Here is a 26,286-nt window from a genome sequence, read left to right on the forward strand (position 1 = left end):
CCAGCACGTGCTTCGCGTCCTTCGCGTGGCCCTGACAAACTGAGGGCCAGGTCAACTCGGGGGTAACTCGGGGGTAACTCGGGGGCAACTCGGGGGTAACTTAAGGGGAAGTCGGGGGGAACTCGGGGGGAACTCGGGGGGAAGTCGGGGGAACTCGGGGGGAAGTCAGGGGGAACTCAGGGGCAAGTCGGGGGGAACTCGGGGGGAACTCGGGGGCAAGTCGGGGGGAACTCAGGGGTAACTCGGGGGCAAGTCGGGGGGAACTTGATCGACTCGCCCAAACACTAGAAATGCGCTCCAAACTAGCACCGTTGCCTTTGTCTCGTTGCCCCGATTCCAAAAGTGCCCATACTTGCCCCTCTAGCTCAGCGGTTCCAACCTTGGGGTCGCGACCCAAATGGGGTCGCGAAAAAATTTTGAGGGGTCGCGGCGAGGTGGCTGGGGTCGCCTGGGGTCGCGGTAGTTTCCCGGCTAGCCCACACGCCGAGCACTGGCTGCTTAAATGCCGCAAAGTTGATCAAAACGGTCACAAATGTGTGTAAAAGATCGTGTTTTGGGTCGACTTTAAGCATCCACTGCTTCTGATCCGAGGCGGTAAATCGCCCTACCTCAACGGGCAATTGGTCTTTGGACCTTCCTTTTGCATGCCTTTGTTACGGAGTGCAATTATCTGCCTCAGTTTGGAAGCAGTACTGCCGCAAAGTTGGTCTAAACAGTCACAAATGTCTGTGAAAAATCGTGTTTTGAGCCGGCTTTAAGCATCCACTGCGTCTGATCCGAGGCGGTAAATCGTCATCCCTCAACGGTCAATTGGTCTTTAGACCTTCCTTTAGCATGCCTTTGTTACGGAGTGCGATTATCTGCTTTAGTTTGGGAGCAGTTTTGCCGCAAAGTTGATCAAAACGGTCACAAATGTCTGAAAAATCGTGTTTTGATCAACTTTGTGGCATAACTGCTCCCAAACTAAGGCAGATAATCGCACTCCGTAACAAAAGCATGCTAAAGAAAGGTCTAAAGACCAATTGCTCGTTGAGGGATGACGATTTACCGCCTCGGATCAGACGCAGTGGATGCTTAAAGTCGGCCCAAAACACGATTTTTCAGACATTTTTGACCGTTTTAATCAACTTTGCGGCAAAACTGCTCCCAAACTAAGGCAGATAATCACACTCCGTAACAAAGGCATGCAAAAGGAAGGTCCAAAGACCAATTGCCCGTTGAGGGAGGGCGATTTACCGCCTCGGATCAGAAGCAGTGGATGCTTAAAGTCGACCCAAAACACGATCTTTTACACACATTTGTGACCGTTTTGATCAACTTTGCGGCATTTAAGCAGCCAGTGCTCGGCGTGTGGGCCAGCCGGGAAACCACCGCGACCCCAGGCGACCCCAGCCACCTCGCCGCGACCCCTCAAAATTTTTTCGGTGAGCTAGAGGGGCAAGTAGGGGCACTTTTAGAATCGGGGCAACGAGACAAAGGCAACGGTGCTAGTTTGGAGCGTATTTCTAGTGTTTGGGCAAGTCGATCAAGTTCCCCCGACTTGCCCCCGAGTTCCCCCCGAGTTCCCCCCGAGTTCCCCCCGACTTGCCCCTGAGTTCCCCCCGACTTCCCCCCGAGTTCCCCCCGACTTCCCCCGAGTTCCCCCCGACCTCCCCCAACTTCCCCCAACTTCCCCTTGAGTTACCCCCGAGTTACCCCCGAGTTCCCCCCGACTTCCCCCCGAGTTCCCCCCGACCTCCCCCAACTTCCCCCAACTTCCCCTGAGTTACCCCGAGTAACCCCTGAGTTACCCCCGAGTTACCCCCGAGTTGACCTGGCCCTCAGTTTGTGAGGGGGGTGCAGGCGTGCTGCCACAACATCGAACTCTTCGGTCGCCGCGCATGTCAACGACGCCATAATTTCACAGTTTTTGTAGGTCTCGGTCTCACACAGTGTTTTGTACACCACCGTTCTTAATTTTTTTTCACGCAGAGCCGCACAAGTTCGTGCCAAATTTTGTACTTATTTTTACGAAAAGATGCACGCATTTGCGAGACAACGCTTTGTTGAAAGGATTTGAGTGTCCTGTTTGTGTATCATTGCCATCATTGTCGCCGCGCTTGGCGTGCTTGCGCACAATTGCCAATCAAAGGCGTGTCGTGTGCTCCCTTTGCGAGTCCTCAGGACAGCGTGGCCACTTGGGACCCAGCGCGCCGCCGGCTTGGGCCTGCCGGGGCGCCGCCGCCTCTGGCCGTCAAGTCCAACTAGAAATTGAGTTTGAGTTGTCGGGCTGTGCCTCGCTGTGCCTCGCTGTCGGCCTGGCCGACTCCGAAGTGGCTTTGGTTCGATTACCGGCACCGGCCAAGTTTCGAGTGATCTAGTTACACGGCTGTTGAACCGCCGAGGTCAGCAAATCGCATTGGTGGCTTTCGTAAACAGGAGAAACAAATATAAAAGAGCGTTTTCTGACCGGAGGCCGAGCTGAAGGCTGGCAGCCTCGGAACTTGCATGCTGCCCCTTCAGGGCCTGCACCCAGTGGCCGCGCGAAGAGTCCGTCCCGTCTCCATGGCGACGGGCGGGGCGTGCGGGGCGCGCGGCCCATGGCGGGGCCGCCTCCAGGGCCCTGCAGGGCGGTCTTGGCGATGGCGGCCCCGCGGCCCCACCGCACGCGCTGAATAATTTAGCGCATGTTAACGCGATTTGCATTGCATGCTGTTCGCCATTAGCCCTCGCAGCCTGCCCAGCCTGCCCGGCCTGCGCACATGAGCTCCCGGCAGAGCCGACGCAAGCCAAGGCAGCCAAGGGAGCCTAGGGAGGTAAGACGTGGGCCTGGATGGATTATCCCGCCACCAAATTGTCTCGCCTTGCCTCTTGCATGCATTTCCGAGTCCCGGTTCATTTCCGTCCCACCGACCTCTTTCCGCTGGCATGTGTCCTCCTTGAAAGCAAGGATCACCAATCACTTGCCGGTGGGGGTGGGGCCTACCTACCTCGTCGCTGTAGTCCGGCGTGGTGCGGCGCGGCGTGGCGGTTCATCCCGAGAATGCCCGAATGGTTCCAGTCGAACGGCTGCCAGCGCGGCACGCTCCAACAATGTTCGATGCGAGAGTGGCTTTCCCTGGCCGCCCTGTTCGTCCGCCGGTCGCCCTTAATCTGGCTGCCTTTTTATGCTCTCCTGATTCCTCGGTGATTCCCAATTCCCTGTTTTCTGCTGGGAAGAGAGAGAGAAAGAGAAAGAGAGAAATGAAAAATTGAAAATGCTTTATTATGGTCCATGGATGGAGCTAATACAGCTAAGGCGAGTGGCCGGCTCTCCACGCTGCCTGGGGACTGCTACTCGGAAAAGGCGTCCATAACGAGCACACTACCGGTCCCCTGCGTCCAGACGGAGGAGGGGCCCGGAGTTCGGGAAAGGGGAGGGAGCACCAGGCAGACTTGGGACCGGACCGGGTCACCCCGATTCGGCTCAGCGAATGCGGCACCTCCTCTCGACGGGTCAATCACTACGAATTAACCCGTACTCAATGTGTTCACAAGTTGAAAAAGGGATGAATTTGCAATTGTTTTGCTCGATTCGGGTCTGTGTGTCGTCTTAAACGCTTAAGTCTTAAAACGTTTGCAAACTTTAAGTTTACGAGTTTTGTAGGGTGTAACACCTGTACTCGTACTCGCTGAGTGATTCACCCCTCTCCTCTTCCTCCGTCTGGTCTTCCCTTCCCTTCGTCCCTTCACCGCATACCTCGGTTCCGGCCCTCAGGGTAAAGTGGTCCACTTCAAGGGGTCCTCACTTTGCTGTACACAGATTGCTCGATTGTCTCGGATTGTTTGGGATGATTTTTGCCACCTGCAGGTGCCTCTGATTCCAGATTGTGGGATTTGTTTCCTCCTTTCTTACACGCAGATTGTTTTTGTGGGAGGTAGGTGGGTGGTGGGGAGTGGGGTGGGGTGGGGGGAATGCTTAGTCCCCTCAGACCAGCATGTTGGAACCCAGGGAAGGTAGATGTTGGTTCAGGAATAAAATATCGTCATATCAAGATTGGTTTTACTGTGTTTAATATTCTCTTTGGTATTGTTTGTTATAAATTTTATACAGTTTGTGCAGAGGCCTCCTTAAAGAGACAAACAGAAACAAAAGCATCAGTAGACAAAGACATACAGCGCAGCAGCTACAAAAATTTCTGTCTATTTTGAGTTTTTAAATCAGGTGAGGTCGTAGCAAGTACTATAGTAGCTGAATATTATTATCACAAAAAATGGTGCTAATTGGGGCTTAGCTTAGTTTATTAATAAATGGGCCCTCAAGGCTGCAGCACAAGATGACCTACATGACCGCTTCTCCTGAGAAAATTCTGGTCCAGAAAATTGCTTAAGGCGCATGAAGCACCTTCCATTCCTGTTACAAGAGAAGTTCTCTAAACACAGGATGTATAAATTATTACATAATGTAGGGGTACATTTCTAACAATTATGACTGAAAACTATCAAGAAAACTTTGCAAATTTACCAAAGCACTTTTGGGTACTGTAACAGTTAGACAAATAACAACTATAAATAACATTCATCACAACTACATATCACATACAAACAGCATTTGTCAATGGGAGGGAAAAGGCAAGTAGCCGTTTCGGTGTACACCATACAAATCGTCTCAGAAAATTAAAGTCAACAAAACTTCAGGAATGAGCTGAAATACACCCAAATAAAATTTGTTTAACACACCAAAATAATTGAAAGTTGTCAAGAAATTGCACGTCTTTTAAACTGACTTTGCGAGTCTTCCGTGTCTGGTGCAACAGCTCGACCCGATTTTGGTTTCTTTGGTATATTTAAGAGGCTGGTGGTCTCAGCGTCTACCCGGCAGAATCCGTGCTAACACAACTACAAAGAGAGAGAACTTCCCTTCTTGGTCCTTAGAGTAAGAATCTGCCTGCACAACATAAGTTCCTTTTTTGTGTCTGAAGAACTAAGAAGTATTCATCTGATCGTAAATAATAAACATGGACACGAAAAGGCGAAGTGTGCTTCGATGTGGTGAAACAAACCAAGAAGGCGCTTCTCCAGTCGACGCGGAAATGGCGAGCCGAAGCCGAGCCGGTCGAAACATTTCCCGTCCCGTTGTTGTATCGGCACATCCCTCATTCCCGCGGCCCGCGGCTCAGCCTGCACTCAGCGCGGCAACGCGGTGCAACGCTTTTTGCTCTCCGATGGGCTGCTTTCCCTGGCGTGATGTTGGCGCCGCCGCGGCCAGCGAAGGGATGAGAGCCTCGCCGACGCCCGCCACGCCACGCCCCGCCACGCCCCGCCACGCCACGCCCCGCCACGCCCCGCCACGCCGGCCCGTCCATCAGCTCCAATCGGATCAATCAGTAATCGCATTTGCGGCGCCAAAACTAGCCAAGTGAAGTGGGCTGGGGCCGGGGCGCCGCACGCTGTCAGCGTCAAGGTTTTTGCGTTACCCGCGGCGGCTTAGGCGCCGCCCCGCCACGCCGCTCCACACGCCGCGCCTCGCTACGCCCGCAGCGGCGGCGACGACCCCGGAGTGGGGGTGTGCGTCGTGGCGGCGGCCGACGTGCTGTCCTGTGCGGCGGGCCGGTGCAGCGCGGAGTACTGCAGTCCCAGCGACCCTCCGAGCGACCCGCTCAGCGAGCTGCCCAGCGACCCGCCGAGCGACCCGTTGAAGAGGCCCAGCGCGGACAGGGGCAGCTGCGGCAGCTGGTACGCCGCCATGGTGTGCAGGCTCTGTGGGAACAAGCACGCCTTCTTGAGTGTGGTCGAGAGTGTGGTCGTTGAGAGGAGTCCCCGCGCCGCAGCGAGAGGCGCGTGCACGCAGTGTGGTTGCATGCGACAGTGCACAGACCAGTAGGCGGCCGAAACTCTAAACCAGTTTTGCATGTCAGAGTCGCTTTACACAACTCGAACCAAACGTGCGTCCCCACCAATGGATTCATCGTCCGGAGAGCAATCCATTGGTGGGGTCACACGTTTGGTTCGAGTGCCATTTAGCGACTCCAGAGCTCAAAACGCGTCTAGAGTTTTGGCAGCCCCACCGGTCCTCTGGCCCACTGTGCGCGGCCTTACCTGCAGCAGCGCGGCCTGGTGTTCCTGCGCCTTGCGCCGTAGCTCCGCCACGGAGGACGACCGTTGCTGGTCCGGCGAGGCGGCCGCCGGCCGGCCCTGGTCGGGCTGGTGGCCCTGGAGGCTCTGGTGGCTCTGGTGGCCCTGGAGGCCCTGGTGGGCCTGGTGGCCCGGCGGGGCCGCTCCCTGCGAGGCGGTGGGGCTGGTGGGCGGCGGCAGCAGTCCCAGCGGCTTCATGGGGCAGCACGCGCACAGCCCCGGGAAGGCTGCAACACCGAGCAACGCGCCAATTAGCTTCACGTCTCGGCCACAACAAACCGCGTGGCGCGCGCAAGTGGAAAACCTAATGAGCCATCCGCTAAGTGAGCGCGCCCACACACACTCAGACACACTGGCGCACTGAGTCCCAGGTGAGGCCCGGCCGCATTCCCAGCCGGCAAATGGAAATTTACGACGTGCTTCTTTGAGCCGCGCCGTGTCGAGCCGCGACGTCCCTGTTAGCGCTGGCAGCCCGCCTGGCAGCCTGCCTGGCAGTCGTCGCGTGGCTGTTGGCACCTGCACCCCGAGAACAAGTTCTGCCTACCAGTGGTGGCGTATCGAGCTGCGGAAAGGGGGCAGGGGGAGGGGGGGAGAGGCCCTCATCCAGCCCATTAGGCACCACCATTAGTCTGCGTTACAATTGCTGAAAGATGGCGCCGAGGAGGAAGGGGGAGGGGGAGGAGGAAATTAATTCTCGCTGCCTCGCTGTGCGAATCAACTTACGACCCGGCATCACACCTGGGCCGAGCGGGGCCGCGCCGGGCTGGATGTGCAAACACGGAGTGCTTGGAGGCGGCCAGGGCGGGGCCGGGCCCAGGCCTGGCTCGGGGTGTGCTTGGAAACCCACCGCTGGCGCCTCGCTCTGCCTCGCTCTGCCTCGCTCTGCCTCGCTCTGCCTCGCTCTGCCGCTCCCCGACAGGTGAACTCGCGGTGGATCGGCCCGGCCTGAGCCTGGCCCCGTGAGCGCCGCGCTGCCCTGCCGCTGCCCGCCCCGGCCCGATTTATCCCTGACACGGCGGGAATCGCCTGCCATTCCCCGAAGCCGGGAGGTGGGGAGGGGGCAGCCGGGGAGCAGCCGAGGAGGCAGCGGCGCGGCAAATTTCATTTTTATGCGCGCCGTGGGGGAGGAAGGGTTGGTGGCCGCGCCGGCTGCCTGGCAGTGCCTGCTTCCAGACTTCCAGGCTCCCAGGGCCCCGCCTGTATTTGTGGCTGGGGGGCTCCGTGGCTGCCAGGCTGCCCGTCGCGGCCAAGCGAGGGACTGTCGGCCGGCAAGCCGCGTACATGAAGAAGTGCGGGCGTGTCTCGAAGGCCTAGACCCCCCGGAGACAGCCGTCAGGTTTGCTCTGTCTTCCCGTCCAGCCTTGACCGCCAGGGCCGCCACGGCCTGGGCCTCGACCGGCCTCGACAGGCTGGCCGCTCAGTGACGGCGCGGCGCGACGGGGCCTTGGCCAAGGCCTTGGCAGTCTTGGGTCGGGCCGCGCTCACTCGATTAGGCCAGGCATCAGGTGCGCGCGATGAGCCTCACTCTTTTTTCTTTGCCGAGCCGAGCAAGGCGGCAGGTCGGGAGTCGCGCAAGCTGAGCCGAGGCGGGGCAGCACAATGTAATCTAGCCGCGTAACGCAATAGAACGCACCTCGGAGCACGGCGGCGCGGTGGGTTGCCGGCGGAAACCATGGCGGCAGCTCGTCCGACCCATATTATCATAAATTCTCGTCTCGCTCTGGGCGGCTAGGCTGTGCCCCAGCCCTGCCGGCGCGGCCCACCCCAACCTGTCGCGAGCAACACCGCAGGCCGTCCCTCGCCGCGATTGCCACGGCGTTGTTGGCGGGCCTAGCGACTTGCCGCCGGGACGGCGTCGGCTAGCGGCCTCCGAGTGCGGTGGTGCAGTACGTCGCCGTGATGCATCCATCCACTTTGCGGCGAAATAAAGTGAAGCCGCGCTGGAGGCGGCTCAGAGAATTACACTTTAATGTAATGCGCGGTGCCGTGGCGGTGTTCAGTTTCACTACCGCTTATTGCATCCATCACTCGGCCTCTTTCTGCTGGTCTCTGCGGACCTGCGTGCGGGCCGGGAGGGCTGGGAAGGGAGGCCTCCCCTGCTCAAAGTCGCCGCACCCCGCCGCGCCCCGCCCCGCCCCGCCCCGCCCCACCGCGCCCCGCGTGGCTGGCTACGCACCACTTATTGACGCGTCAAATCGAACCGCAGAACCCGGCCGTTTGCACTGCGCACCTTCCTCGAAACTGGTTGAGCATCAAGGCCGTTTTCAAGGAGTTTTTCATCGGTGGTCAAAATTATCCGTCGATCTGTGGAATTGAGATTCGTGGAACTCGTACCGGACAGGGAGACAAGGGTCCCGCCAGAACTCGGAGGGCCTCTGGAGGAACAGTGTGAATGGTTCTTAAGCGCAATTACTAAAATTGGCTGACGAACCGACGGTCCAACCCTCGGACGGACGCTGGGCCCTCTGGCTGTCTCTGGCTGCCTCTGGCTGAAGGCTGCGTGTGGAAGGACTTCTTTAACTGGGAGTCGAGTCAACTTGATGCTGCCATCGCAACACGCTTGACGTGGAGTGGCTAATTCGGTTTGCTGACCTCACTCTGGCGTCACGGCTCGGCCTGGGCTCTGCGCTCTGCCCGGCCCTGCCCCCTCCCTTCCCCTTTAGTGCCACTCGCAGCCGCCAGGCGCCTCAGCTGCGACTTGAGAGGTGCCGTGTGTAAGCAACGGCCGGAATTGCAGAATCGAATTATGCGCTATGAAATTTGTATCATGACTGTGAGAGAGATGGGGTAACCGGATTATAGTGGATGAATTATGAAAACCAGCGCTGGCAGTGCGCGCTCGTGGCGCTGCCTGGCGGTGGGGCGGGGAACGCCTCAGTTCGGCCGCCCGCCCCGCCCCGCCCCGCCCCGCCCCGCCCCGCCCGGCCAAGTACTTCTCAAGTTTCCTTTTACCAATTTGCGTGGAACCCTGAGGGGTGGGCGGGGCGGGGTGGTGGGCCCGGCCCGGCTGAAAAACAATAACCTGGTTATGGCAGGTAGGGCGAGCCGGGCGGGGCGGGGCGGGGCGGACTGAGTGAGTGTAGGCCCAGACTCACCCTTGAGTCCGTGGACGCCGTGGAAGCCCAGCGGGTGGGAGGAGAACTGCGAGCCGAGGTGCGGTCCGAAGTGCGGCGGGAAGAAGAATGGTGGGCTGCCCCGGTGGCCGGCCTGGCCCAGCGCCTGTCCCAGCGGCGGCAGCGGCGGCAGCGGGCTGTCCAGTGAGCGCAGGCCTCCGCTGCAACACAGACGAAGCACTCTTCCAACACTCTGGCAGGGACGAAGCAAAGTTCAAGAAAGTGGAAGTATTCTCTGTCCAAGATGGCTAGTAGTTTGCAGCTCTGCAGTTGGTGAGACTCGACTGTGCGACGGCGCCCGCTGGCCGCCAGGTAGGCATCCCGGATGCGGCCCTGCTCGGCGGGACGGCCTACCTGACGGCCGCAGGCGCTCAAAGCTCCGGCCGCGCGGTGGCGCCTGTCCTAAACACGGCAAAACCAACGTCCGGGTTTCCCAGGCGCACCCTGGAAAAACAGGGCATTTTTCCAGGGTGCGCCTGGGAAACCCGGACGTTGGTTTTGCCGTGAACGGAGATAACGCGCATTTCGACGGGTCCTTTCAACAAAGACCGATGCCCTCTGGGTCGCTCGAACAAGCACCTATCTCCTTCGGGTCGCTCCAACAAAGACCGATCTCCATTTCGGACGATTCTGCATTCGCCATTTCTTCTCCTTGTGGTTCTTGGAATGGACATCCAAGTCAAATCATGGTTTGCAGGTTTTGTTTGAAATGAGAATGATTATCTGAAACTCATTTAAAAACTCAGAATAAAAACGTGATGATTGTTCTGGGACTTCAAAATGATCGCGTTGAGAAATTAGGAAATGGAGGTCGCTCTTTGTTCAAGCGACCCAAAGGACATCGGTCTTTGTTCATAGGACCCACCCAATTTGAACACGTCACTGGAGCGGTCGGCCACTCGCCGCGGAGCAGCAAGACCTGGAGTCGGCCTCGGCCGGCCGGCAACGGGCTTAATGCTGCCTAATTCGGTGGAGCCTCATCGCGTTAGGTACAACACAACGCTCATCAGCATATCAAACGCAAATGTTCGACATAATATCGTTTCATATTCCATTTTATTTGCGTTCATTGGGCAGCGCGTGTGTACCGACTCCAAACCCCTTTCCCCGCGCGGTAACCTCGTCAGCCCGCCTCGGCCCCCTCCCCCACGCCACAGCGCGCCACAGCCAGAGGGTGTGATAGGTTCGGAACATCATCGGGTTGCCTCGCTTTTGCTGCTCTCTGCGATGGTATTTTCAGTGGAAAGGGAATTATGTGCGGAAGGAACGAGAACAAAATAAAAAAAGGCGGGCCGATTCAATTTACGGACAGAGGAGAGGAACTTTGCGGCCAGTTTTAGTACCAACGATTCCAACGCAGCCCACCCGATGGTGTGTGCGTGTGTGTATGAGAGAGAGAGAGAGAGAGAGAGAGAGAGAGAGAGAGAGAGAGAGAGAGAGAGAGTGTTTTCTGCCGATTCCCTTTCCATCGTTATACGTCGCGTACGTTTGGAACGCTCTTCGTTCGGCTAGAAGTCCTTTTTTCGCGTATGTCGTTTTTTTAAAAACAGAATGAGTACATCCCTCAATGCTTACGCTGATTCGGTGGTTATTATTTCCCCGTAAATTCGGTTCCCCTCACAGACCGGAGTTATCATCTTTTCATTCCAGTCCCATTTTATTTTACGGCTACGTTCAGAATCTCATTCACAATAACATCACCATGCAAAAAAAAAAAAAAATCACGAAAAAAAATATGTCAAGATTTTTCCTAAGGTTCCTGTTTTTTCCCGCTTGGACGTTGTCGCACTCGGAAGTGGCGCCGCCCCTATCGCGCACCCTGGCGGCCACTTCCGGAAGCTAATGACGCGAGGCAAGTCGAGTCGCGAGCTTCCGGGCACTATTTTACCGAGGGCCTGGCCAGTGTCCAGGGACTGTCCGCGGACTGTGCAGGGACTGTGCAGGGACGCGGCCTGGAGGAGGCTGCCTGGAGCACGCTGTGCCGAGAACGCCAGCCAGCACCTTGGCTGGTCGACAGTGGCGGAAGAGAGGACATGACAGAAGAGGAGGCGGGAGAGAGCAGTGAGAGAGGGGGAAGGGGGACGGAGGCGAGGGGCAGAGGATGCAGAGGGAAGCTGCGATCTCACTACACTACACCAACTTCATTTGCAGCAACTAATTCAGTGCTGCGGCCGCCAGCCCTCGGCCAAGACGGCCGGGCAGGCAGGCGGGCGGGCGGGCAGGTTGGGGCGGGGATGGGCGTGGGGTGGCGGCGCGGCCTGGGGGCGGGCCTGGCGGGGCCGGCGGGGCTGGCGGCCTCCCACTCCGCCATGTCTGCCTCGGTCTGCCTGCCTCCGCCGCCCCTCCTCGCATCACTCGGTTAGTTGGCGCCATAACATTGCGGACAACAATTAAAACAATTGGCCAAAGCGTAATGGCGGTTCTCGAGGCCCCAGCCAGGCCCAAGCTAGGCTCAGCCAGCCCAAGCTAGGCGCAGCCGTGGCGGCGGCCATCGCTGTACCTCGTTAAGGCCGCGCTTGTGCGATTGCTGATGAGAAATTCGTCATCGTGTCGGGCGCTGGGGCGCTACACCGCAGCGCTGAAGCGCGCGTCGCCGCGGCGTCCGCTCCGGGAAGTGAGACGGGCGCGCTAAGTATGTCGGTGCGGCTGAATCGGACCGAACGTGGCGTTGTGTTTGAGGCGTTTTCTTTTTTGCGATTCTAATGCCGGCGCCTTGGAGTGCGGTCGGCCCGGTCGGCCCCGTCGGGTCCAGCCTCTTAGCATGCGTCCTGCCCGCCTTCAAATGCACTACCAGCGCGGCAAAAAAAAAAAATAATCACTTTGCGAATTTGTAATTTAAAGTCTTGGCGAGGCAAAATATGGTAATAAAATCTACCGTAGCAGTCACCAATAAGGCAGGGAGTCGCCCGGAGCCAGGAGCGCGGCGCGGCGCCGTGCGGCGCACGGGACAAGGTTGATAAAAACTTTTAAAACGTAGATGAATTTTTGATAGAAGGGAAAGTTTGAGAAATTACGTTACCACAGACGGAAATGGGATAAAAAAAGAGTAACCAAGTTAGGAAAGTAATCCTCTAAAGGAGGCCGCCTCTGCGCTCGCCTCCGCCACGCCTCCGCCTCGGCGCGGCACAGGTGAGCGGCGGCCGCGCCGCAACGCCGCAGCACATCCTCCAACTTGCCAGATCGGCAATGATCAACTTTTCATCCGCACCGAACCTCTTCCTGGACTCGCAGTCTGCCATTCTCCCAGGCAGCGCACCCTTCCTTTTCATGGCTCCTCTACATCATTCATCGTCTCTTACCGCTGGTCCTCCATACCTTCCTCTTCTTTCACACACTCACCCGTTGGAGACAACTGAAGTCGCATGGTGCCCGTATCGTGTCACCAACTGCAGCGGAAATGAGATACCTGGCACTCACCCTTCAGGGAAGCTCTGGAACAGGTGATGGAAGTTGTGGGCTTGCGGGGACCTCGAGAGCGTGCCCGAGGCCTCGGGGGAGGACGTCGTGGGCTCGGCCAGTCCGCGGGCCTCGGCCTCGGTGGGCGGGGAGGCGCTGGCCTCGGCCTCGCCCGGCGCGCTGGAGGGCCGAATCGGCTCGGGGGACCGGCTGCAGAGCGATCAAACCAATCACGCCAGGCAATTCACCACACTTTCGGTTTCGATTCGGCATGTCGCTGCTGTTACCTGACACTCCTGGACCTCCTGCTTGCGTCCAGGTCGTGGTGGCCGCGCGCTGCCTTGACGTCGTGGTGCAGGTGCTCCTCGACGGAGCGCACCCTGGTGTCGACGCGGACCTGCACCTCGGTCACCTGGTCGCTGTGCGGCGACGAGCTGCTGTCGGGCGGCAGGGGCGTGCGCGTGCTGGACGGCGGCCGCGCCGCGCCCTCCGCGTCGACCGCCACGTCCACGCCGTCGTCGGCGGCCTCGGAGTCCCCGGCCACGCTGCGCTCGCCGTCAACCTCCATCTGCGGCACAGCACGGTCTCACTTTGCGGATGCCTTCGGCGCCTTTGCCGCCTTCGGACATTAATCTTTAATTCGCCTATGGCGAGCAATAAGTCATAAAGCTGGCGACTTCCATTTTTTAGTCCGCACTCTTTGCCGTCGTGGCGACGAACAAGGCGCCGTTGCCTGTGCCCGCAATATAATAACCCGGCCGCGCTCCGCGGACGCAAGGCGGACCCAAGGCGGCGTGGGGGCGGCGCCGGGCGGGCGGAGCCCCCCAGCGAGCCCAGCGAGCCGAGCGCGCATCCATAATGCACCAGCCAAAGAAAAGCAGCGACACAAGCAGGAAGAAAGCGCGCTTCAAACGGTGTGTTTTATTGTTGCATTTGCCATTCAAATTTGATAGGCGGCCCGCTGCTGCTGCTGCGCCTGGCCGGGCTGCGCCGTGTGTCGCTGGCTGGTGCCTGCCTGCCTGCCTGCCTGCCTGGCTGCCTGCCTGGCCGCCGTAAAGCGCTTTATGCCGTCAGCCCGCGCGAGTCGCGCCACGCGAGACGGCGTGCATGTTGGATGCGAGGCACTGGCGGCACTGTGTGGCGGCACTATGTGGCGGCAGCCTATTACCTTGTCGTCCTTCTGGTCGTCCTTGCCGTCCTCCTCTCGCCGCAGCGCGTCCTTCACCTTCTCGTTCTTGCGGAACTTGGCGCGCCGGTTCTGGAACCAAACCTGCCAACAGAGAGACGGCGTGTTACTTTCGGGTGGAACCAACCACCCAGGCCCCGGCCTGGCCCTGGCCTGGCCTGGCCATCCCAGTTGTCTTATTAGCGGTCCCCGGGGGCGGTGGCGGCCTCGGCGCAGGCGGCGAGGCTCGAGCACCACTCCTGCCGGCCTCGGCACGCCGTGGGACGCCTTGGCACGCCTTGGCGCCGAGCGTGGCCCGGCACGGCCGGCGGATCCACCTTAATGCTGTGTTGTCGCGCCGAAACACACGGAGTGAGTGATCTCTGCAGACTGTGCGGCACGGTGCGGTGCGGCGTGCCTCTGAGACGGCGCTCCACCCCAGCACTCGAGGCAGCCCCGGCGCGGCGCGGCACGGCCCCGTGGACGCCCTGCCCTGCCTGCCCTGCCTGCCCCACTCGCTCGGGGCGCCGACGAGCCCGACGAGTAGAGATCCAATTAGCCGTGAAATGAGTCGCAACGGACGACTCCACCGCGCACCACGCGCGTCTCCAGGCCACCTCTGTTTTCCTGCTGTTTCCGACCATTCTGGGCGTTCTGGCTCCGTCTGGCTCTGCTCGGAGTGGCGAAACTTGGCGTCGGTTTCCGCAGAGGTTCCCGCGCGGCGCTGCGACGACGAAGAGCCGCTGGACGCGAAACAATAAGAAAGAGTACTCCGCACGCATTGTTTGGCACGCGTGCGTGCGTGTCCCGCTGTGACGCTCCACCCCAGGCGCTGGATCCCCCTCCTCCCCCCACCCCGACTCGGACGGGCAATTAGACGCAAAAATAGAGTCGCCATCCAACCCCACTCGGCGTCGCATTGTCGAGCGAAACTTGCTTTTGCTTCTCTAAAGAGAAGTAAACACGAGCCAAATGTGCGATTAAAGGGGGCTTGTCGTTGTTTGCTGTTTGTTAGCGCCCGGCCTGGCCCGGCGCGCCCAGCCGTCAAGATTCCATTGTCACGCCCGGGACGCCGTGCTGTGGACCGCTACACTGCAGTCCCTGTGCCGTGCGAGTACCCCAGTCTCGCGGAGCCAGGCCGTTCGCCCAGCCGTTCCCGTTTCCCATCCCCGATCGGCTGCCCGCGCCGCGGCTTGGCTGCTGCGATGCCGCAGACACGGCATGGATTTGCAGGCACTGCAGTTTGCTCCTCTTTGTCGCACTGCTGGCCGGGCTGGCCTAGCTCATTAGCACGGTCGTCGCGTCGATGTGCAAGTGGAGGCGGCGAGGCACGGAGAGGACGCCCTCGCCGAGGGCCAGAGGACCACCTCAAGGAGCAGCTGTCAAAATTGCGCGCGCGCCGCGGACTGGACGCCGGCATTGTTTTCGAGTGGGGCAGCCGAGCGCAGGCCAGGCCGAGGGCCGAGGCGAGTCTGGCGGGAGGTAACTACTGCCGCGTCGGCAGTGGTTCGCAAAGCGGCAGATTCGGAACGCAGTCTTCAACCGTCACCATCACGGAAAAAATATAAGTTGCCAGACTCCCGAAAGAATTTGCCTTTGCAAAGCCTGAAAATATTTTGTTGGTTTGGTGCGGGTTGCCGTTGTTCCAACGCCACCGGAAACGAATCGGAAGGCAGAAAGCCGGCAGCACCCTTAATTGAACCGTAGTGTGCCGCGCCGACACCGGGCGGGTGGGGCGGGGTGGGGCGGGGGGAGGCGGCGCCGGTCCCGAACCTCGTTTGCTTGTTAGTCCCCGTCGAGCCCAGCCGAGCCGAGCCCCGCGTGAATCCCACAAAGCAACAAGATTGAGGAGCTCATGCATGTGTGACGATGTCTGCGATGTCGCTACCCCGCCCCCCGCCGCCCCCGCCGCCCCCGCCCCGGGCTAGAAGAGCACAGCGCCATGTTGTTTGCAATAAAAAGAATTACAATGCCGGCTGACACGCGGATCTCAATTCCAATTCGTTACCCACCTTGCCTCTTTCATAATATTTTTGGGGAAATAAATTTGTCTTAATTTTGGTTGCTAGTTGCGACTGCAGTGGAGTTTCGTTTCAGTGACTGTGTGAGGCTGTGCTCCCATCACACACAACCTGCTGGCCGCGAGCCTCGAACCGCTGCTTTTCTCACCCAAGGGAGTCTTTTCATCAGACCGTCGGCCGGCGGTGCTTCCCAACGAATAAGTGTTTCTGCCCGTTTCCGTTGTTGCGTCCCGTATAATCGTTCTGCGAGATCCAGGGGGCATGCAGAAAGAAGTAACATGCGCAAAAACACACACTCTTATGCGAGCCACTCAGGTGGCTTTTGTTCAGCGCTGGTGGGACGCGTCAGCACGACTCACCCGTAAACACACACACACACACACACACGAACACATGCACAGGAGCTTGCTTTACAGGCCAATGAATGAAACCGCTTAGCGCTCACCCCCTGGCGCGCTTGCGGTGGCGGGCTATGAAAGAGTTATAACGCAGTGCTGCCTGAGGCGCGGTTCGTCCAGCACGGCAGGTGCAACCAAGGGGTAACAAACTCAAGATTTTCACGTACACTGACGAACACTGAGTAGCATTACATGTGGTTTCTTTTGATTCTTTTATTATTTATCACTGATCACAGGAGATCATAAGAGATTATGTTGTTTATTGGTCAAGTTTGGGGATTGCTTGAGCGCCGACCTCAGAAAGCTGTTTGAGTGTCGGAAATCAAATTTTGCTGACTTTGGGCCGCCACTGCGTCCAATTTAGTTGCGGTCAAAGGCCTCCCTCAACGCGCTAGTATTCTTAAGACCGTACTCTTTCATGCCCTGCCTCGGGAAGGCTTTGACCGCTGATAGTTTGTGAGCAGTGCCCTCGCAAAAATGGTCAAAAGTGATTGAATCCCCAAAAGTATGTTTGTGATTTTATCGGACAATGTTGATTATTTCACTGATTACCAGCTACGTGCAATGATTATCTTGAGTTTGGTACCCCTTGGGTGCCGCGCGCGGTGCGACGCGGTGCGCAATCAACGCTCAACGAAGGGGAATATTTCTTCAAGGAAAGCAAGGGCCAGTCTCGCTGATGTCTGACCTTTTTTCAGACATACCTTGATGGGTCACCCTTTATCGGTGATAAGTCTCCGTATCACCCGAAATTAGTCAGATGTCTCTCATACTTTGAACTTCATTGTTGAAAGATAGACCAAATTTTCCTCGCGACACTCCTCACGGGAGCCAAGTGGGGCATCCCCCAGGACTCCGCCACCCGACCTCGCAGTATTGCCCAAATCCCCCGCGTGTCATCAGGACAATAAACAACACTAAAACCAACAGCATGGCCCGACGCGTTCCTTCGCAGCGTGAAACAACTGCCATCATCGAATGACACCCTGGTAGCGCGGCGCGATGCGGCGCCCCCCGCGGCTGCTTGCTGCCGCCCTCGCACCGGGACGGGCCTTTGCCGAGTGCGAGGGAGAGGGCGACTGGGGATTGATTCGCCACGTCATTACCCACTCATTGTCAGGGCTGCGCGGCACACTGCGGTCGCCCGATACAGCGAGCTAATCGGCTGGCGCGAAGCCACGCGAACACGCCACAGTTGTTATTCACATTTCGCGCTCGAATGTTTCCGCTGTCACCCATGACGCTGGGCGCTGCTGGAATGTGGGAACTAGAACAATTTTGCCATATTGAACAAGTTACATTTGAAATTCAACTTTTTAGATACGTTTTAGCCCTTTTTCTACCTTTGCCCGTTCAGGCTAAAGACTCCCGCTGTCCGCGCTCCCTGCAGTGTGCTGGCCGTGCCTGGTCGCCATCGTGGCGGCCGTGATAACAGCCAGCATTAGAGTCAATGCCAAAGACAAGGAAGAAGCACGGCGAGTCTCGCGTAATCCGTTGCTCCTGGATATATGGCCGCGCCGCCTCGGCCTCCACGACATCCGGCGAGGGTGGGCGCCGCAGCCAGCCAGGGGGCTTACCGCGGCCCCCGGGGTGATTCCTGGAGACACTCTCAATTTTTAAAAGTAGCTTTTCCTCATATAACGAGGGGATCCGAGTGGAATCCAACCAAGATTGAAACTGTGAGTAAATTTATCGTCATTAGGTTGTGACAAGCCTCATCCCCTGGAGCCACTCCTCCCGAGGCGGCCGACCCTCCCTCCCTCCCACCGTTCCCTCGCCCTGCCCTACCCTCGCCGAATAGGGTGATAATGCGATTTCGAGTACCCTACATATTTAATGTGCTGGTGGCTATTGTCCCCTTCTGGCTCGCCACTGGGTCACTGCGTCACCGCGGCCTCGGCGACGTCGCCAGGAGCCTCATCATGGCCGCGATGATGGGCTCGTTTGCCGCATTTGCATCCAAATGATTCTTTCTTCCAAACAGCTCCGGCCGGCCTAACCCTTACGCGTCGGTGGAAGAAGCAGAAGCTTCGGGGAAGTGGCGCCGCGCCGCGACTCCTCGGCAGCGTGCGTCCTCGAGCTCCCCGCGGTGACGCCCGCCTCATTCACCGAGGAAAACAGAAGCTCGAACAAAGCGCGCACGCCTCGCCTCGCTTTCCCTCGCTTGCCTCGCTTGGCGTCGTCCTCCCCCGCTATTATTTTTGCCGGAAATTGCGGCAATAAAGGGCTCCGTGTACTTCCACACGCTCGGCCGCTAAACGCCTCGCGGATCCCGGCGTCGTGGAGAGACGCGAGGGGTATCGCCGCCCGGCCACGCCCGGCACGGTGGTCCTGCACGCGGCGGCCGCGTGGCGGTCGCGTGCGCGCGTGAGGACGACACCAAGTGCCCGGTGCTCGAGGCGGGTGGCCGCGCGGCGCGGCGCGTCCCACTGCGTCGCGACGCCGCGTCGCCGTGACTGAGGACAGGTCGAGTTACAAGGTTAGGGCACGAACACACGCCGCGCCCCTCGCGGGGAATTTGGTTAGGGAGCCGAGACTGGTGACATCGGAGGCCGACGGTCCGCCTGAAGGAGGCGGCTTCCTGACTGGCGCGGCCGGCCTCCGGGAAATTGAAAAGTGGAAAAGTGGAAATGTGACAAGCGACGCAAGCGTGGGCGCGTCGTCTCGCCGAGTGCTTTGCAATTACCGTGCCAAACAGCAATGCCGCCACTGCACCGCGCGACGTGGGAACCAGGAACCAGGACGGCGGGACCAAGAGAAACGCCTGCGCAGGTTTCTCGCTTGCCGGCGATTTCGTTCCATCGAATGGCTTGTTGTTCCTTTCGAAGGCCACGCCGGGCCGCACGGATGCGCCTTCGCCCCACCGAGGCAGAGGCGCCCTCCGTCTCGACCCGTCTCCCCCTCTCCCACCGTCCCACGCCGTCCCAGCGGCTTCCAAATCGAGTATCCATTCAGGATTCCGTTCCGACACTTCTCACAAATTCCCTTTTCATGGCCTCTCTCGGCCCGACCCCGTCCACGCGCTTGCTGCTGTTCTTGTTGTTTCTCCGCCTTGCCGGTGGGGGAGTGTGCAACGCACGCGGTCCAGCGAAACTAGTCTGATTTCGTGGCCAATCGGATCGGCGTGCTTCAGCGTGCTTTGGCGTGCTTCAGCGTGCTTCAGCGGCGTGCGGCGTGCCTCGGCGCCGCCTCCCCGAGTTTTGGGGATTAGTCGGCTAGTGCGTGTAACGGGGTTCATGCTCCGTGCTGCCTTATGACTTAGTGATGCTGTTACGAGGTGTAAGTCGCATCAGCTCAGGGTATCGGCGCAAACCCACTCCACCGCAGGACGTGACGTGGAATTGTTGCACCCGCGTTCTAGCATGGCGGCTTCTCAAGGAGCATATCAAGGCACACCAGGTGCTACTGCCGCCTAGTATTTACCGCAACCAAGGGCGGATAACAGGAGGTGATTTTGCAGAGTACTCTTCTTACAGGAGCAAAGAAAGACCCTGGCGGCTTGCCACCCTCCAGAGGACGACGCAAACGACAGCACCGCACCCCCTCGAGGCCTGCGACTGACCTCATGTTGTTCGGGTGAATCTCACGGCATGTCGACTGGCGCTAATGGTCGCGAGTGAGCGGTAAGCTTTCTCCTCCCCACTTCGAGTGGCGTGCGGACCCCCACCAGCTGATTGAGTTATAAGCTTACTCGCGTGCGGTGCTGCGGGGGCGCTGCCGACCTCTGCGGCTCTGATCAGGGGGTGCGGAACCCCCACACCCCCTGACGTCCCTCCTCCAAAAGTACCCCCACTGCAAACTCACCTGCACTCGCGCCTCCGTCAAGTTGATCTTGTTGGCCAGCGCTTCCCGAACGAAGACGTCGGGGTAGTGGGTCATGGTGAACGCCCTCTCCAGCTCCTTCAGCTGGAACATGGAACAACTCCATCAGGAGGCGCCGCAGTTCGCAACATGGCTACGATACACAACAAATGGCGTGACGGTTGCACTTTGTTTAAAATCTTCTGGTACCTGTTCGGCGCTGAATGTGGTACGGTTCCGTCGCTGCTTGCGTCTGTAGGTGTGGAAGTGGTCGTCGTGGATGGCCTGCGGGTATCCCTCGTACGTCGAGTCTGCAACATGGTACAATGGTATCAAACACTCGTTTGAGCTGCTCAGAGTGAATTCTTTGACTGGCAGTTTCACCTATGCCCTCTTCTTTCTTAAGCATTAGTGCCAGTACATCCATGAGAACCTGCTCGTTAGAATGACGGTTGGAGGCCGCGGACCGACCACGGCAATGAGATGCAGAAAAGGCGCTTCGCATCGTACTATTGGCCGAAGTAGAAAGGGAAAACGATGCAAACTGCCCGGCCTTTGACTAGGCCCGCGTGGCGAGCTGCTCAAACTAATTAGGATTGCCAAAATGCTCTGGCAACCACGCCTCCATGGTCGGCCTCTGCAGCAAAATAATTTTGTTGGAGGGATATGCTCTTGAATTTATTTGCCAGCGCTAAGTAATTGTACTTTGTACATAAAATAATATGGAAATAAATAATAATTAACATAACATTTCCATCCAGAAGTAAATTGTTTTCTTCCTTTTTCGCGAGCGTTCTAGGTATATCCTCATCTAGCACGGCCCCGAGGGAAACAGCCCCAATTAAAATGCTGCCCGGCAATTACTTTAAAGCCACTTACTGCGGCCGAGCACTTCATTTGAACACACACACACACGCGCGCGCGCGCACACATACACACACACACGCACACAACACAGCGCGCTGGGCGGGGCTTTGCACTAGACGCCGCAAATGGACGTAACGCGCTTAGGCCATCTTTTAGCGTAGCGGAAATTGCGTTTTCATAGAATGATGCTTTTCCGTTTAATTTATTGTGCTGGGGGGCGCAGTGGCTTGGGTTGCTACCGCCGGCTCTCAACCCCTTCTCTCCCTTTCTCTGCCTCTCTCTCACTCGCTCCCTCGCTTCTCCGCCTTGTGTCTGTCTGAGCTTCCATTAGAGGTCGCTCTGGGCTCTCGCTCGCTCCCGGGCCTCAGCCTCGCCCCGGCCTCGCCCGTCTCCGTCCCACTTTCTGACATCAAATATTCAGGCAACAAAAGCCGTGCACATTATAAACCGCTCTTCGCCTCGTTTGGCCCTTAAATAATTTGCAGAGCAATTATTATAACTAATCCGCGTGATACGGCGTGGCGTTGCGGCCGGCGTGCAGTGTACGCGCCCCGCAGATTGGCCGTACAGCGCGGCACTGCTCGGCACGGGCAGGCCGTTTGGTGGCGCACAGGGGGGCGAGGGTGTTGCTGCAAGTAATGTGTGGTATGGGCCCCCCGGGTCACTGACCTCTGTTGGTTAGTGAGTAGTATGGACTATGGACGCCTCAGGTTACCTATCTGGTCTCTGAGTGGTATGGACTCCCCAGGTCAGTGACCTACTCATATTTGGAGTAGTATGGACTCTCCAAGTTACCGATCTATTCTGTGAGTAGTATGGACCCCCAGGTTCTACTTTGGTGAGTAGCATAGGCCCCGCAGATTACCTATCTCTTCGGAGTAGTATGGAACCCCCCAGGCCACAGGTCCATTCTTCTTATGTGAGTAGTATGGACACCCCAGGTTACCGATCTCCTCTGTGAGCAGATCACGTGTGCATTTCGGTCGTGCCATGAAATGAGTCAGAGGCGTGGCAGACTCCCAGGCCCAGTGGCTGTTGCAGTAATATCACGCGGCGCGACAGATCCCCCTACTCCCACTTTGAATTAATATCGAGCCTCATCATATCGATCGTCGCGCTAATCTGGTTTGAATCAATGCGTGCGTGGCGGCGCCACACGGCAAAATGTGGGACCCGCAACCCTATCCTGGAAAACCAGTGCGCAACCTGTTATGAGGGTCCATTACCGATCAAACGGAATGGCGAATGCCGGGCCGGCAGCACTCCCCGCTACCCTTTCCTCGCACCCTCCACCCACCCTCCACACATCCATTTCAACGCACCCCGCCCCGAGGACGCACGTCACACCGAGCGCCTCCCCATCGGTTTCAGAACCAGTGCACAGTTTCACGGGGTACAGCCTTCTGTCGGAGTCGTCTTTGCGAACGCACCTTGCGCGGCTTCCTCAAAGTTTCCGCGCGGAGAGCGCATGTTCTTTGCCCCAGTCCACTATGCCCCCCCGCCCGGTGCTTGTGTCCATTGAATAAACCGGATAATTCTATCAGGACCTGTTGTCTCTCGGGCCCGTCCCCGGCGTCCCCTGCGGTCGCCTCGCCGAGTGGCGCGGAGGGGCGCAGCACACACGCAGTCCCGCTGCGTGCCGCGGGGAGCAGGGAGTCTCGAAAAGATTGGACACTTCGGAAGGTGCGGCGATGGAGCGACTGCCGGAAGCAACACAGCATTCAGAAATGAAAAGTCACGGGACGAGAAGTCGGATGTGCGCTCTAGCAATACCTTTACTCAAATTCTTCGATGGTGTCCCCGGTTTATTAACCGTGATGGTTGAAAGGCGTCCGAGTGTCTGGCGTGGGCAACAGCCAGGCAGCAGCAAGACGAGACCGGACACTTGTCGGGCTGATCCCGCCCTAATGACTGCGATGGGATTACGGCGTGTTGGGGTGCGAGGCAGAGCGAGGCAGAGCAAGGCAGGGCCTCGGAGCGAGCCGGCATGTCAGACTGTTAATCTGTCGCCGCCTGACGCGCTGCTCGCTGCGCACTGCGCGCTGCGCACTGCGCTCCCAGCCGGTGACGAGTCAGATCAAACGGGCCGACAGTGACGCGAGCGAGGACGAGGACGCGCGCCGCGAGCAACCGGACCGTGACCACCGCAGCGAAGAACCAGAGGAGCCACCGCACTCAGAGCAAACAAATGCCAAAAACTTGGCCAATATCTTCTCACTCCGTTACGCCTATTTTTCAAAAAGAAGATCAACAACTGGAAACATTGTTATTGCATCTACGAAAACGTTTGGTTTCGGAGTCGGTGAGCGTACTAAGCAAACTCGGAGCGCTCCCTGTCGAGGGACGTGTCGGCAAACACGTCTGAAGGGTTGATCCGCAGCGGCCTCTGCTCACGTACTAGCGTACTAATCGCAGCCCCGTGACCCTAATGGGCTCACGCCTCAGGGAAGATAATCATGGGCCGGGCTGCCTGGCTGCCTGGCTGCCTGCCTGGCTGCTGGCCGGCCGGACTGCAGAGTGCCGATGGCAGAGTAGCCTAATCAAATAGCAGCCCATCCCTGGAGGACGGCCAGCCTGGCAGCCAGGCCAGGCTTGGCTCCCTCCCCCCGCTAGAAGCCCGTCCGTCCCTCAGTCCGCCCGTCCGTCCGCCTGCCCGTCGGCTGGGCCGGATTGGCGGTGTTTTTGCCGCGTTTTCCGTCGCGCCCAGGCGGTGCCCGTCGCGATGCTGCCAGGGCTCCGTGTTGGACGCAGGCCGGCGAGCGCCTCGCTCGCCCTCGAATCGCGGTGACCGCCGGTGACCGCTTTGTGAGAAGGACGACTCGAATGGCAATGCAGGAATCTAGGATGCGCTCAAACATTCTTGCTTTCTGCTTTTAATTCATGGCGTTGTGATATCCGTACTGCAAGTTGGTCCACCCGGATTCCCCGCCGGCGGTCTAGACGCAGCACAAGAAATCTCGCGTCTGCCGCCTCCCTGCGCCTCCCCCTCGGCTCCCAGGGGTCGCGCGTCCCGGGGGGCGGCCCGGGGGGAGGGCGGGGAGAGCGGGGCGGGCTGGCCGCGAGGCTGCAGCTTGTTCGACGCCGTTTTATTCTGGATCCTGATAGCAGCAATTTGCATCACGACGGTATGATTCCCCGGGCCGCCGCCGGGCAGGCCGGGCACCGGGCCGCCGCAACCAGCCGCAACGCAGGGCTGCAGTACTTACAGGGGTTGGACTGGGTGCCGTAGCTGATGCGGGGGTCCACGGGCTGTGGGCAGCAAAAGCCCTGCAGGAACATCCTGGGAACCCCAGAGACCTGGAACACAGGCAGGACAGCATGAAAAACGCTTTCATCACAATGAACCAAGGCAAGGCAAGTTCCACAGGCAATAGTATTTTTGCGGTTCGGCCGAGTGCAAATTTCCTTCCTTGGCCCTCGGCCCTGGGAGTTGCGCCTGGGAGGGGCTGTAAGGTCAGAGCGGCCGCCCCGCCCCGCCTCGCCCCGCCCCGCCCGGACGGGCAGCCCGCCTCGGACACCCCTTACTTTGCAGTGCGTTATTCCATTTCGTCTGCGCGGCGCCTCCCGGCGAATTACAGAGGAATCGTTTAATGTCTTATGAGGCTGCTGCCCCGCCGGCCCGCCGCCTGGATGCGCATTCTTTGAGGCGGACGCCCGTAACTCGATTTGACGTCGGGGAGATTGTAAAGTGGGTTCGCGTCTGTGCCGTGCCGGGCGGTGCGGAGTGCGGACCACGCCGGCCCTTCATCACGGCCCCAGGAAGGACCTTGGCGCCGATCCATTTTTCATACCGCCATGATGGCCTCGGCAAAGGTACGAGTGGCACGCGCAATCGCCCTCCCAGCGGTCCAATCCCCGCGTGTTTACAATGGCAGTGCGATCGCTACACTGCGGGGCAAACACTCCCGCGGCCGCGCAAACAGATGTCCGCGAACACCAGCCAGCCAAGTAGCCGCAGAGTAAACCCCAGCGTGCGGTCGGGGAGGGCGGCACGCCTGGCACGCCGCGGCCTGCAGGGTGATGACGTGGAAGAGGGCGGGGTGAGGCCGCGGCCGACGCCCCGACAAAAGGCCAGCAGTGCGCCTCATTTGGCGATTTCGGCCGCCACGCTGCGAGTCGCTGCGAGTGGCCGAACGACAGTCATTGGGGTCGGCCAGCATCGCCAGCACCCCCCGCGGGGCCGTCGGGGTGCCTTGGGGTGCCTTGGGGTGCCGCGCACACGGGAGGTCGCGGAGGTCGCTGGGTCGCGACGCCAGGGTGCGAGGCCAAGTGGCGACCTTACGTTTCGTGACGGCATGGGCTGCATGTTCTTTCATTAATTCGAGGCTCAAGTTTTGTAACCTTTGACACCCAAATCGCTTCGCGCGAACAGTCCCGCCACCTGCCGCTCGCGCAGTCGGCAGAGGGTTGGTGCGCTCGTCGCGGCCGGCGAGGCTGTCTCGTCGAGGCCGCTTGGCTCGCCGCTTGGCGCGGCTTCGCTTCAATTGGCGTAACGCGTTACGGCCAAGTCGGTTGGTGCACTGCATGCAGTGTCAAACCAATGAGGGCGGTCATGATGCACTTGGCGACGGCACCTTCGAGAATTTCCACTAATGCATCGAGGTCACAAAAAATAATGCCAAACACTTTCTTTTCACCACGATTTTTACTTAACTTACACCGTTTTGTTCTGCGAGCTGAAAACTCTGTTTTCCGAACACGCCTGACCCAGTCCCTTTGCGTGGTTCTCAAAGAAACGTGTGGGCGCGGCTGTTTGCCGAAGCTATCAACATGGGCTAACTCGGTGGAGTAGTACGCGCCTGCACTATTTACCAAACGGGCCGTCCCCGGTGGGAGCGAGCCCGATTTGCTGCCTCGCTGTGGCTGTGGCTGGGGGCGGCGGCGTAGTGCAGCCGCAACCACCATTCGATGAAGCTCGCAAGCAAAAAACACGGCTTCGAAACGGCAATGACAGTCGCTGTGGTTATAGTGGATCGGATTTCCACTGCCGGCCTACTTTCTGGGAAGCCCGTTTAGCGCAAACAGCGCCGACATTGACGCTCGCCGCAAAGGCTGTTTTGTGTTGTTCCTGGGGGGTCCCGTCCGTCCGCCATGGGCAGCCATGGGCAGCCATGGGCGCCAGGAAGCGCCGCCCGATCAATTTCGATGGCGATCGCCGATCGGCCAAACTTGATCAGCCCGCAATTGGGATGGACGATGGGACGCAAGCGGACGCAAGGCCGAGGCACGCCGAAGAACGCCGAGCGGAACGCCGAGCGGCCAGACTGCCCTGCACGCCGGCCGGGGGGCCTTCCCTACACGGTAAAAGCGGTTCCTGGTTTTCCCACTCACTAAAAAGTTCCCTTCCAAATTTCACTCCCGACAGTGCTAAATTCGCACTTCGCCAGTGCGAACTGCCAAAATCACTCTCGACGGTGCAATCAGCGCTTGTT

At 59.0% G+C, this 26,286-nt stretch overlaps 1 protein-coding gene across 1 annotated transcript in view; it reads right to left on the reverse strand.

The window, feature by feature from the left end:
* Nucleotides 1-4,064: 4,064 nt before the first annotated feature.
* LOC117651204 (paired mesoderm homeobox protein 2B-like) overlaps nucleotides 4,065-26,286 on the reverse strand; it is a 29,312-nt gene continuing 7,090 nt past the window's right edge. Inside the window, exons 2-9 of the mRNA XM_034395016.1 lie at nucleotides 24,061-24,151; nucleotides 20,198-20,298; nucleotides 19,991-20,092; nucleotides 13,771-13,872; nucleotides 13,110-13,170; nucleotides 4,484-4,500; nucleotides 4,305-4,391; nucleotides 4,065-4,088 (exon numbers count right to left, since the gene is read on the reverse strand). Of these exons, the coding sequence (XP_034250907.1) occupies nucleotides 4,065-4,088; nucleotides 4,305-4,391; nucleotides 4,484-4,500; nucleotides 13,110-13,170; nucleotides 13,771-13,872; nucleotides 19,991-20,092; nucleotides 20,198-20,298; nucleotides 24,061-24,133 (567 nt within the window). The 5' untranslated portion in view covers nucleotides 24,134-24,151. The remainder of the gene's footprint in view (nucleotides 4,089-4,304; nucleotides 4,392-4,483; nucleotides 4,501-13,109; nucleotides 13,171-13,770; nucleotides 13,873-19,990; nucleotides 20,093-20,197; nucleotides 20,299-24,060; nucleotides 24,152-26,286) is intronic.

This window comes from Thrips palmi, unplaced genomic scaffold (assembly GCF_012932325.1).
Source record: "Thrips palmi isolate BJ-2018 unplaced genomic scaffold, TpBJ-2018v1 HiC_scaffold_5, whole genome shotgun sequence".
Classification (NCBI taxonomy): domain Eukaryota; kingdom Metazoa; phylum Arthropoda; class Insecta; order Thysanoptera; family Thripidae; genus Thrips; species Thrips palmi.